This window comes from Penaeus monodon, unplaced genomic scaffold, assembly GCF_015228065.2.
Source record: "Penaeus monodon isolate SGIC_2016 unplaced genomic scaffold, NSTDA_Pmon_1 PmonScaffold_522, whole genome shotgun sequence".
Lineage (NCBI taxonomy): Eukaryota > Metazoa > Arthropoda > Malacostraca > Decapoda > Penaeidae > Penaeus > Penaeus monodon.
Window position 1 is genome coordinate 10,001 of NW_023660130.1, and position 15,313 is coordinate 25,313.

Consider the following 15,313-nt stretch of genomic DNA (forward strand, 5'->3'; position numbering starts at 1 on the left):
CACTGTTCGTGAGATCAAACTTTTAGGAATTTCTTCTTACAGCTGTGATCCCGTTTTACATAGGTTGAAATTAGCCTCGGATTACGTTTTTCTCTGGTTGGGGTTTTAAGTAAATCATATTCAAGTCGATGTCAAAACTATGTTTAATGTAAACTTTATCCAAGATAATTATCAGTGAATATGTTTATGGTAAATCAAGTGAAATATAAAATATATTTCATTATATCTTCAAGCGTAAAACAAAATAGCTTTATTAATGCTTAAACGTGCAGCTCAATATACTTTTGGATTTGGTGTAATATAGATTTTTGTGGCATGGGTCAAATGCCCCATCATACTAAATGTTATCAAGAGAAAATTAAGTATTGTGGGTCAATATTAGGAATTGATTATTAAATATATATAGTCATATATAGTCAAAATGTAAAAAAAAAAAAAAAGTAAAACCCGATCGTCGTGTGTGTATGTACTCGTACGTGTGTGTGTGTGTTATGTATATATATATATATATTTTATATAAAATATATATATATATATATATAATATTATATTATTATACTATATTATGTGTGTGTGTATGTGTGTGTGTGTGTATGTATGTGTATTTATAGGTCAACACACGACTTGGGTCTTTGGGTGTCGTATATACATACCCTTTTCAGAATTCCTTGCAGTTTCTTGGTATCGATGTTATTATTTAAAAAAATGTAATCTTAGAACATTGAAGGTTTTTTAAATATAAGTTGTATTTAAAAAAATTTATTATAATCGTTAAACAGTTTCCAATTTTGAAAAGGAAACGTCAACTTTGGCAATTCATTTCCCTTTCCTAGCTTCGTCCATGACTCCAGCACCACTAAACCCCCAAATCCACCATTTCCCCCGGCGAAACCGGGCCGTTTCCTTCCGCCAAAGCCGCCGTTTCCACCGCCGAAACCGCCGTTTCACAGCCGAAAGACCGCCGCTTCGCACGCCGAAACCGCCGTTTCCAACACGCGTGCCGAACCGCCTCTGTCTCGCCGACCGACCACGACACTTTGGAAGGCTTCGCTTCCACGGAGATTCCAGGAGCCACACTGCCAGTCCGTTGCCTACTCCCGCCTCCACCATAACCTCGCGTCGTCGGCCACCAGCTCCACACTCCTGATCCTAACGCTCCAGCTCCACACGCCGATCTCCTTCCAATAGAACATTGGGGGTCTACACACTCGAAATCCACCGCCGCCAATCCACCACCGCCTCCACATTTCCTCCGAAGCACACCGCCAGAACATGAACGGCCCACCTCGCGATACCTACCGTTTGCGAGTCCTCCTCCAACCTACCTCCCCTTCCCCTTCTCGCTGATACCGTCGCAATGCGTACCAAGCATCAAGCCATCGCCAGTACGCCATACGCAGAAGGCTAACAACTCTTATCACCTGTGACAAAGAATCTATGGTTCATGATTACATATATCTTCCCTCTACATCATCATGGGCATAATGACTGGATATAAAGTACTACACGAATCAATTAAGATGTAACTATTGGAATAAGTGTGTATCGTGATGTCCGATGTAGTGCGCATCTCAATATCCACATGATACCTAGCGACAGCATCTTGGCTAGTTTTGGGGCTGACAGAAGTGTGCAAGAGGATTGTGTATCCGTCTGTGTGCTCTTATGTAATCTTCATATCTCTGATAATGTTATACAGTGTGAGGAACCTTTTGCCTCAGGTTTGCCACATTGTTTCAATTTAACAATGTCTAAAATGCAGTGGTCTCGCTGAAAACTACATACAAGGGGATAAATAAATCAGGAAGAGGGGGAAAATATGCCAGGCATGGTTTACGGTAACGAGAATATTTTTCTTGTACTAGTTATTAGTGTACCGTCTTCTCCTCAGGGAATAGCACGAATGAGATTGTTTGCATGAGAAAATGTACGCAAACACACCCTGTATGCACACACACACACACACAACACCACCACACACCCCGACACACACACACACACACATGATAATACATGTATAAATACGAGTCAGTATACATATATAAAGAAAGCATCATATATATACTATATATTCAAATATGAACCTACAATTAGGGGTACATAATGTGTGTGTGTGTGTGTGTGCAGTAGATATACTCTTTTATATATCTATCTAACATACTTCGATCTATCTATCATATCTTACAGTCTATACTATATATGGATAATCTTACTAGTAACGATATACATTATCAATAAATAAATATATTATAATCTAACATATAATCTATAATATATATAAAATATTATATATATACGTATATATGATATATATTCAGATAACATATGTACACATATAATATCATACAATATCACATACATGTTTTATACATCAAATAGTTATCCCATTTATGCTGATGCAACAAGTACTATAGAATAATACATATAAATAATGTATAATAATATATAATATACATATCATAAGCTATATATACTATTACTAGTATTGACAAATAATAAACAATAATATACATAACTCACACACACACCAACACAAACACCACACACACACACACACACACACTATATATATATATATATATAATATTATATATATCTCTAATCTATATATATATATATAATATATATATATATTCTATAATAAATATATATAATAATAATGATATATATTATATATATATATTATATATACACCAAATATACAATATACATATACATATAACACATATATATTCATATCTTTATTGGCAGTTTCACTTGGTGGTCACTTTAATAAAGTATCATGCGTATAGGAAGGGGTTAGTAAGAGCAATACAATATATATATATATATAATATTATATATATAATATTATCTATATATATATTATATATATTATATATATATACACACATATATACACATATAATAATATATATATATTTTTTTTTTTTTTCCACAACACCAATTATATTCACTGCAGGTAATCGGCCTTATTTATTATTGTTTATTATTATTTATAATTATATATTATTAATTGCATTATTGTTATTATTCGACTAAGCCTTAAACATTTCAGACAGTAAAGCTTTGACTTTTCTGGTTATCAAAATATTCCAAATATTTGATTTAAGTTTTCGCTAATCATAGCCGAGTAAATGACTAAATGTAAGGAATTTAGGAAACTATTATCATGACTGACTATCAGTGACCAGAACGCTTATGATGATAAAATATGTTACACAATTGAACCACAAAACCACGGATAGCTGGTTGCACCAATGTTTGAAGGTTCACGTGCATCTGATAGTGGATATATAATATTAATAATTAATAAATTATATATTATATCTATATATATATATATAATAATAGATATAAGCATATATAAACACATACTAGATATATACCTTCTATTAATATGTTATATATATAAATACTTATATAATATCATATAATTAATAATAATATCTAATAATAATAATATAGTATATATATTATATATATCTATATATAATATGTGTGTGTATGATACTATGTACGCTCTATGTGACCTAATAGTGCGTATATATATAGTATAACTAATAGATATATATATATATGAATATACGTATACATATATTATATCTATATATATAAGATATAATATAATCAGATAGATATATTACTATACATCTGGATACGATTTAATTTCCTGGTGTGGAATTCACGTCCAATAAAGGCTTAATCCTTATTAATCTATGGATCAGGTCTTTATAACCACGTATTTTTGTGGTTTACAAAACTATGACCAAAGATTGATGGTGGAAAACTGAATGTCTTTTTTTATGAAAATAGCATGAGATTGTTAAAATAGCTTCAGTTTGAGTCAATTACCAACACGATACTGACCATATTGCGTCACCACGTGAGGTATGTTTTGTTCATCTTTGTTTACAATATGGATAGATACGTGACAGAATCACCAGACTTTTCAGGCGTACAATGTTCTTTTACAGCTGTGATTTCCACTCGTTTTACATAGTGTTGAAATATAGCCTCTGGCATTACGGGTTTTTCTCTGTTGGGGTTTTTAGTAAATCATATTCAAGTCGAATGTCAAAACTTATTGTTTAATGAAACTTATCCAAGATAATTACCAGTGAATGTGTTTCTGGTAAATCAAGTGAAATATAAAATATATTCATATATCTGTGTCTTCAAGCGTAAAACAAAATAGCTGTTTATTAATGCTTGAACGTGCCAGCTCAATATACTTTTTGGTTTGGTGGAACAATTACATATTCTTTTGTCGCATGGGTCAACAATGCCCCATCATACTAATAATGTTATCAAAGAGAAAATTAAGTAGTTGCGTGGGATAAATATTCGGATGTTATTATTAAATTATGCTTGTAAAGTCATATATTCATGCATTTCATTTTGTTTTGTGTTTTTTGTCAGTCAAATGTAAAATAAAGAAGTAAACCCGATCGTCGTGTGTAGTGTGTATGTGTACTGCGTACTTGTGTGTGTATGTTGTGTGGTTGTGTATATATATATATATATTACATATATAATAAGATATAGTATATCTATAGTGCATATAAGGATATATATATATATATATATGTGTGTGTATAGATATATATGTGTATCGTGTGTGCTGTGTGTGTGTGTATTGTATCGTAATTTATAGGTCAACACACAGAACTTTCTTTGTGTCTGTATATATATACCCATTTTCAGAATTCCCTGCAGTTTCTTGGTACAGATGTTTATCTATTAAAATATAAATATGTAACTTAACATAGTTTCAACAAACATTGAAGGTTTTTTTAAATATAAAGTATGGTAGTAAAATGTTATTATAAACGTTAATTCAGTTTCCAATTTTGAAAAGGAAACGTCAACTTGGCCAATTCATGTTCACTTCACGTAGCTTCGTCCATGACCTCCAGCAACCACTACCACCAAATCCCCATTTCCTTCCACCGGCGAACCCGCCATGTTTCACTTCCATCTCCGCAAAGCCGTGCCGTTTCCACCGCCGAACCGGCCGTTTCCACCCAGACACCAGCCGCTTTCCACCGCCGAACCGCCGTTTCCACCGACTAAAACCTCCGCTTCCACCACCAACACTTGAAAGGCTTCCGCTTCAACGAGAATTCCAGGAGCCACACTGCCTGCCTCCTACTACCGCCTCACACCATAACCTCCACGCCACCAGCTCCACCTCCGAATCCACCTCCAGCGCCACCGGCCGACTCCTCCTCCAATAGCATTTCCTCCGAAAGCCACCGCCGCAAAATCCACCACAGCGCCTCCATTTCCTCACGATCCACCGCCGACTGCGCCACCTCCTCCGAAATTCCTCAAAGAGTTCAGGCTCCTCCACCTCCTCCACCTCCACCTCCGCGTCCTCCGTATCCCGTCAGCCATCGCCGTCGGAACACCACAAGGCTTCACTTATCACCATGTAGAAATGAATTCCACCGCTTATTATTACCTTACAGCTTCCGATTATAAAAGTCCGCATATTTATAATAACTTATAACGTAACTACATCGTCAACAATATATCATTTGCATGTAGAAACAATATATCAACTGATCATCGTTATTCACGTATTTGAATAACCACGGCATTCTCACCCTGAAAACTACGATGCATGTTTGGCTGATTGTTTCTGACAGAAACCACCGAGGAGTGTTTGTCTCCATGTTTGTTCTTCGTCCTGATATTTATACAGCGTGAGGCCTTTTGCTTCACATGTGTTTTTCAGATTGATAATTCTAAAAGAGAATAAAAAAAACGTGATTTTATGGCAAATAAAACGAATGGAAAAAAATGAACCGGGAAAAGGTAGACATATGGCTACGTCATGGTTGGCGGTAAACTAGATTTTACTGGCCATGCCTCATTGTACGGTCTTCATCCTCAAGGATGATGATTAAGGAGATGAGAGTGTATTCACACTTATAGTCTTCCTGGCTGTTATGATACAAACATATATAAGATACGGATAGAGCACACACACCGGTACAATACTACATGTGTTTACATATTAAATATCCTGTGGGTGTGGTGTGTGTGTGTGTGGTTTGTGTGTGTGTGTGTGTGTGTGTGTGTGTGGTGCTTTGTGCTTTCTTATAGTGAATAATAACTAAACATATATATAATATATATATATATATATATATTATATATATTATATATAATATTTATATATCTGTGTGTGTATGTGTAGTGTGTGTAATTAATATTATCTATATATATATATAATATTATAATAGTCATATAGTATGCTATACTTACTAGGATATAGTATATCTGTGTGTGTATGTGTTTGTGTGTTTATATATTAATATATAAATATATATAGATAATAATACTAATATATTATATAATAATAGTATACACTACATATGATATTGTAGTGTATAATAATTTATATATTCTATCTATATATCATATTATATATACTATATATATATTATATATATTAATCAAATATAATCATAACTCTCATTTTACTATGCATCCTATGTGTATGATATATTATTATCACTATATATATCAGGTTACTATAGTCGTATATATATATATTACTATGCATCTATATATAATTCACGGCTGTATAGTATGCCTATATATATATAGAAATAATAATATCATCATATATAATGAGTTTCGATATGTGTTATATAGCATACGCACACATACTCTTTCATACATCATATGTATATATATCCTATATCTATACTCATATACAGTAATGAGATACTATCATCGATATATATCCATGCATCATCTTATATTAACAAGATAAAAGTATAATACTGGATAAGATAATGCGATGTACTTAAAATGTAATAAAAAAACTCATAACGTGCTGTACATATAACTACATAGAATAAACACTAAGATATAGATATAATATATATAAGTATATACCTATATGCATAGATATATTATATATATATACATATATTCATACCACTACTCTATATATATAAATAATAGCTGATATATATGAATGCTGGATATACTAATAACCTCGCTTGTATGTAGAGCTCATAGTAATCCATAATGTAGATAAAATACATAATAATACACATATATAAATATGAGTAGTATACTCTCACACACAGTACTTATAATATATCCCTATAATATATACTATATAAATATCTCACTACCAGTCAAAAAATATATATATATATATAATATATATAATATAATATATATATCTATAACCACACACACATACACACACAATTAATATATATATATATATATCTATATCTCACTAGTATAAATATCTATACCACTAATACGACAATATAACATATTATAATATATATATATACAGCCACATATCTTCATATATATACGATATATACTTATCATATAATGTGTAGATATATATATACATAATACATATATGCTAGACTATATATATCTATGTAATGATTATATATATACTCATATGTATATATATATATATCAATATTATACACGGGAATAGTTGTAATATAGATACTATATTCCTATATATATATAATACTATATATAGGTAGGATATACCTGCTATATAATATTATGATGTATAGCATGAAATATGTTTATCATATACGCAGGCTGTTAACACACACATCAACACACACACCACACCACACCCACCACACACACACACACACACACACAGCATACACCACACCACACATACACAAACACACACAACACATAGAACACGCCACACACACACATGACACACGCTACACACACACACACACCACACACACACCACCCCCAACACGACACACGACCAGCCCACAACACACATTATATATATATTATATAATATATAACATATATATATATATATATTATATATATATATATATTATTATTCATATTTGTGCATCACTGGTTTTTACCATCTGATTGACAGTACACTATTTTCCTCCGGGGAGTTAGTCCCCTATACCGACGAGTCTCCGACCTTTAACCCTAATTTTCCGTCCTTTTCTTTTGCATCAGTTCACAGGATTGGTTGGCAAAACTGGCGGGCAGGATGATCACTCAGCCGGTTCCGCCTCTTTTGATTTTTATACGATATGAATCGCTGTCCATACCGTCTAAAACTACAAACCTTACTACAACCCCCATACTTAGACCAGAATTTAATAACATCTCCTTTGCTTCTAACTTCTCATATTCCCTTAGAAATAAGTTATAAAAGTGCTCAGGGTTAGCTCTCACCCTGTGGCTAACGAATGCTCTCCGTTGTTCTGAAGAAGACAATCTTGAAAACCTTCGCCGTTCGCTATCACTTACTTTCCCTAAGGAACAATGCTAAGAGATTCTATGCAACAATCACTGCTTATTTTCCCCTAAGGAACAATGCTGTGAGACAGATTTCTATGCAACAAAATCACTGCTGTGTGATTTCCGCGTATAGGAACAAGTGCTAAGGTGTGTGTGCTGTCATGACAACAATCAACATGCTCTTATCCCGTAAGGACCAATGGCTAAGCGTTCTGATGCAACAATCACTGCGTATTTTCCCTAAGGAACAATGCTAAGGAGGAATTCTGAGTATGACAACAATCACTGGTTTACAGCTAATGCAATTAGACATGTATCTTGATGTACATGGTAACAACTTTCAACAACCGAATTAATACTATAATTCGAAGTAAAGGTCTGATATGAGTACGCGTGCATATGCTGTTAGAATAATACGTGTATGTTTTATTTTCATCTCCTACTGGAGCGTCGGGTAAAATAGCTTTATAGATGTTGTCCATCGCTCCGACACACACACAACACACACACACACGACGCAAGAGACACCACAAAAATCAACACGCACACACACACAGCTGAACAACACGCACACACACATAATGGCGCTTTTATAGCATACTCCATAATTCGTAATTCCCTATACTCTACTGTAAACAATTTTTGTATCGTTTATAACCCTTGTATACATTTTAAAATAGCCCACATTCCGTATTCAGGACAAATATTTGTCGCATTATAGCTTGCTTTTGTAGTAAAACCAAGTTATGTTTAAAAAAAAATTTATAGTAAAAATAAATAAAAAAAAAAAAAAAAAAAAAAAAAAAAAATATATATATCTAGTATTATATAGATCTATATCTATATATATACATATATATAATATAAATATATATATATATATATATATATATATATATATATATATATATATATATATTATATATAATATATATATATATATATATATATATAATGTTTCATATATATATGGTAATGATCATCTAATCGTGATAGATCGTAATGACTCGTAATAGTATGTGATCTCTCTAATGTATAGATATAGTAATACATATATAGATAGGTAATATGGATAATATAGGTAATTGTACGATGCATGATAGTTAATATCTCTATAGTACATATATTATGCATATATATATCTAGTATATATAATATAGATAATATATCTATGCATAATATGTACTAGATAATATGATACATTGTCAGATATATATAGTATATATATAGTATATATATAAGATAGTAAATATGTGTCTATATCGTCAGATAGTATATAGTAATATATTAGATATATATAATAGTGATATATATATCGTAATATATATAATATATATATGCTATTATAATAGTAATAGGATATATAATATAGTGTTCTATAAATATATAGATAATATATATATATATATTATATATATAGTATTATATATATATGAGTATATATATATATATAATATATAGTTATATTTATTTGTTTGTTTTTTTTTTTTTTTTTTTTTGTGGGGGTGTATTTTTGTGGTGTGGAGGGGGAGAATAAAGCGACTACTTGTTTGTAACTACAAGAGGCGGTCTCATAATTGGCGACCAAATATCTTGCACCGGAATCGTGAAATTTGATATTTTAAAAATGTTACAACGGTATAACGATACCAAAAAGTGTGGTACCAGTATGAGCTACTAATGGGAATTACGAATTATGGAGTATGTAATAGAAAGCGCCTATATTGTGTGTCCTATGTTTGTTGTGTGTGTGTGTGTGCGTGTTTGTTTTTGTGTGTGTGTGTGTGTTTGTGTGTGGGGTGTGTCGGAATGGACCACAAATCTTATGAAAGCGTTTTTGACCCGGACGCTAGGAGGATAATAACAACATAACCGTATTATCAAAGTCACTCAAGCGTGTAACTATAAGAATTTACTTGAATATAGTATAATTCGTGGTGAAGTTTTTTGTTTTTCGCTTTAAGGATTTTTTTAATGTTAATATTAGCTAAACCAGTGATTGTTGCATAGAATCTCTATAGCATTGTCCTTGGGGAAAATAGATCAGTGAGTATAGTTGCATAGAATCTACTTAGCAGTGTTCTTAGGGTGGAAAATAAGCGTGATTGTTGACATAAGAATCTCTAGCATGTTCCTTAGGGAAAAGTAAGGAAAGATGTGCTACACACGGGAAGGTTTTCCAGACTTGTTCCTCTTCAGAACGCTGCGGAGCATTCTGTTATGCACAGGGGACAGAGCTAAACTGAGCCTTATACTTTATTTCTAAGGAAATGAGGAAACAGGTTAAAGCAAAGAGATGTTATGTGGAACTTTTTGTCTAAGGATGGGGTTTAGTTAAGGTTGTAGTTTTAGGACGGAGGGACAAGGATTCATATCGTAAAAAATCAAAGAGCGCGACGCGGCTCTGAGTGATCTCCTGCCCGCCAGTTTTTGCCATCCTGTGAACATGATGCGAAAGAAAAGGACGAACAATTAGGGTTAAAGTGTCGTAGAGACTCCGTCCGTAGGAGGAACGTCCCGCTGATGAAATAGTGTAGCTGGTCAATCAGATGAGTAAGTGAACAGTAGAATGCGACAATATGATATATATATATATAATTCTGAATATATATATAGTAATAGTATATATATAGATAATTATACTATATATAATATTATATATGTGTGTGTGTGTGTGTGTGTGTGTGGGTGTGGTGTGGTGTGTGTGTGTGTGTCTGTGTGTGTGTGCTATGTGTGTGTGTTTGTTTCTATGTGTGTGTGTGTTTGTGTATGTGTGTTGTGTGGGGTAAGAGTAGTAGATTGTTGTGTGGATGTGTGTGTGTGTGTTTGGTGTGAGGTGGTAGGTGTAGTGTGTGATGTGGTGTGATGGTGATGAGGATGTGCAAGTGCCTGTGCGATAGTGATTGAAACATATTTACATGCATACATTCAAATATATATTATAGTATATGTATATTATCATATATATATTATATCTATATATATATATATGGTATTATAATATAATATTATATATACATATGATATATATATAATATATATATATATATATATATATATTATATATATCTGTGTGTGATATTGTGTGTGTTTATTAAGTTAATATATATATATATATATATATATACTATAATATCTATCTATTAAATATATATATACTATATCTACTATATATAATCTAAGTATGTGTGTCAGGGATCTCTTGACATCTATATGTGTATATGCGAAGCTATATAATATATGTTGATTACTAGTATTATACTAACATATATATAGTATATATAGGTGCGTAGTTAGTATATATGATATAATATATATGAGTGCGTGGTGTATGAATAGTATGTGATAAATGTGCATACGTTGATATAAGATGAAGAGTAGTATCTATTAGATGATATATATGTAGGAGCGAGAGAAGAGAGAGGCGGAGATCTGATATATATATATATATAGTAAGATAGTAACAGTACACACATACTTGCGTATGATATTATATAGTATATAATGCATATTTGTATGTATATATTGAATAGTAAAGATAGGCTATATAATATATAAATAGGTATATATATACATAGGTATGTGTGTATATGTGACAGTGATTACATATGCATATATATAGTAATATAATGAGTATATAGGGAGTACGTAAGGGACTATATAGTGCATATAGTGGTAATATGAAGACAGTAGAATGTAATAGAGTCTGAAGTACTGTATATATATATGAATATATTAGGTATATTACAGCATATATTTCATACACATACTCATAATATATATATATATATATATATATATATAATATGAATAGTATATATATAGATATATAAGTATAGTAATAGGAAGTATTATATATACTATATATTATACATATATATTATATATATATATATTATATATAATATATATATTATAGTATGTATATATATAGCGTATAAACACACACACACATACACACACAGATATATTATATATATATTATATATATATATATATAATATATATATAATATATATAATATAGTATTATATATATATATAGAACACACACACACCACACACACACCACACACACACACACACACACACACACACACACACACACATATATTATAAATGTCACACATGTTGTATGTACATGTGTGTGTGTGTCTATCTATTCTATATATGTTTGTATCATAACATGCCATGGAAGACTATAAGTGTGAAACCCTCATTCCTTATCTATCCTTGAGATGAAGACAGTACATGAGGCAGACCAGTAAATCTAGTTTTAGCCAACCATGACTTGCATATGTCCTACCTTTTCCTGGTCTTTTTTTCCATTCGTTTTATTTTGCATAAAATCACGTTTTTTTTCTTCTTCTTTTAGAATTTTATCAATCTGACATTGTTAAGCAAAAGGCCTCACGCTGTATAAATATCAGGACGAAGAACAGAGCCAAACCCCTCCTCGGTGTTTTGTCGAAACAACAGCCAACATGCATCGTAGTTTCATGGTGAGACTGCCGTGGTTATTCAACGTGAATAACGATGAATCAGTTGATATATTTTCATCAAATATATATTGTTGACGATGTATTACGTTATATATGTATTATATGCGGATTTTATAATCGGAAGAAATGTAATCATAGCTGTTTATTCATTTTACAGGTGATAAGTGGTACCCCCACCCCTTGGTGGCGCGCGATGGCTGACGGTGGATACGGAGGACGCGGAGGTGGAGGTGGAGGAGGTGGAGGAGGCCTGAACGAGGATTCGGAGGAGGTGGCGGCAGTCGGCGGTGGATTCGGAGGAAATGGAGCGGTGGTGGATTTGGCGGTGGCGTGATTCGGAGGAAATGCTGATTGGAGGAGGGAGTCGGCGGTGGGCTGGAGTGGATTCGGAGGTGGAGCTGGTGGCGCGGAGGGTATGGTGGAGCGGATTAGGAGCGGCAGTGTGGCTCCTGGAATTCTCGTTGGAAGCGAAGCCTTCTCAAGTGTTCGTGTGACCGGCGGTTTCGGCGGTGGAAACGGCGGTTTCGCGGTGGAAGCGCGGTTTTTCGGCGGTGGAAACGGCGGTTTCGGCGGTGGAAACGGCGCTTTGGCGAGAAACGGCGGTTTCGCACGTGAAATGTGGATTTGGTGGTAGGGTGGCTGGAGGTCATGGCGAAGCTCGAAGGGAAATGATTGCAAAGTTGACGTTTCCTTTTCAAAATTGGAAACTCATTAACGTTTATAAGAAATATTTTTACTACAACTTATATTTAAAAAAAACCTTCAATGTTTTTGAACTATGTTAAGATTACATTTCTTTTAATAATAACATCGATACCAAGAAACGCAGGGAATCCGAAGGAAAAGGGTATATATATACAGACATGCGAAAAGACACAGTCTATGTGTTTTGACCGTATAACATACAGATCACAGTACACACACACGTGTCGAAGCAACACCACACATATATTAGATATATAACACACAACATAATATGATATAATATATATAGTAATATAATATAATATATTATCTATATATATATATATATAAGTATAGGTATAAGTACACACAGCGACACGTCCACACTACACGTACGAGTACATAACACGCGCACGACTAATCAGGGTTGTACGTCTTTATTAAGTTACATTTATGATGCGACAAAAAACAAAACAAAATGAAATATGATATATGACTATATAAGATTGTAATAATGCACATTGCCTAATATGTTTTGACCTCACAATAACTGTAATTTTCTACTTGATAGACAAGTATTATGTGTATGGATAGAGGCCTAATTGTTGACCCCATGCTACAAAAAAGTCTATAGTTACACAAGATCCAAAAGTATATTGAGCTCACGTTACGAATTAATAAAGCTATTTTGTTTGTACGCTGTGAAGATATAATGAAATATATTTTATATTTCACTTGATTTACCAAAACACATTCACTGGTAATTATCTTGGATACAGTTTTACATGAAAGCAATAAGTTTTGACATCGACTTGAATATGATTTACTTAAACCCAACCAGAGAAAAAGCGTAAATCCAGAGGGACCACCCCCTAATATCAACCTATGGTAAAACGGGGATCACAGCTGTAAAAGGAAATTCCTAAAAGTTTGATCTCACGAACAATGAAACAAAGATGAACAAACAACCGTGGTATAATTATGTTAATATCCTGTGGAACTTGACAAACTGAAAGCTATTTTAACATCTCATGCTATTTCATGTAACAAAAAGACTCAGTTTTTCGGCGTCCCATATACGTTTGGTTCATATTTTTTGTGAAAACACACAAAATAGAGTTGTTATAAAGACTGATCCAATAGTGATTGAATAAGATGTAAGCCTTGTATTGACGAGTATGTCCCACGACCAGGCAGATTAAATCCGTATCCAGAGTTATATATATATATATATATAGTATGATTATAATAATATAGGTATATAGATAGACTGTATATACTATGTGTTATAGGTATATAAGTATATAAGTACATGATATAGTAAGTGTATATTAATTATGTGTATAAATATAGTCATTGTACATATAGTATAAGAGCAGGAGAAAGACGCACGACCTATATATATATAGTATGTGCATAGATCGATATAATAGTATATATATAATAAGTAATAATATATAGGATACAGTACAGTGAATAGTAAGTACAGATGATACAGTATACATGTGTGTAATAAGATGTATATCTTATATATATATAGTATATAATATACGTAGTATAGTGATACTAGTAAGACAAGATGTCGTTACATCGATAGAAAATAGTATATAATACTAGTATAGTGATAGTATAATCTATACACTATCAGGTCATGACGGGAACTGCAAACTGTGGTTTACAACCGTAGACCCCGGTTTTGTTGGGTGTCCATTTTTAAACATATCTTTACTCTCGCGTTTGTCTGACAGTCAGATCGTATGCTACGATAGTTCGCCAAATTTTCCTACATTTAGATCATTTGACGTGGCTATGATTAGCGAAAAACTTACAATCAAA

At 32.6% G+C, this 15,313-nt stretch overlaps 1 protein-coding gene across 1 annotated transcript; it reads left to right on the forward strand.

The window, feature by feature from the left end:
• The first annotated feature begins 1,582 nt into the window (after positions 1-1,582).
• On the forward strand, positions 1,583-5,487 carry LOC119571121 (WAS/WASL-interacting protein family member 3-like). Its single transcript, XM_037918573.1, has 2 exons — positions 1,583-1,721; positions 5,108-5,487. The coding sequence occupies exons 1-2, from the start codon at positions 1,583-1,585 to the stop codon at positions 5,485-5,487; spliced, it is 519 nt and encodes a 172-aa protein (XP_037774501.1).
• Positions 5,488-15,313: the final 9,826 nt, after the last annotated feature.

Bases quoted from the DNA above. Each gene is read 5' to 3' on its own strand.
- LOC119571121 (XM_037918573.1), top strand. From the start codon at position 1,583: ATGATACCTAGCGACAGCATCTTGGCTAGTTTTGGGGCTGACAGAAGT. The intron at 1,722-5,107 runs GTTTGCCACATT...AACACTTGAAAG, and splicing joins TGAGGAACCTTTTGCCTCAG to GCTTCCGCTTCAACGAGAAT.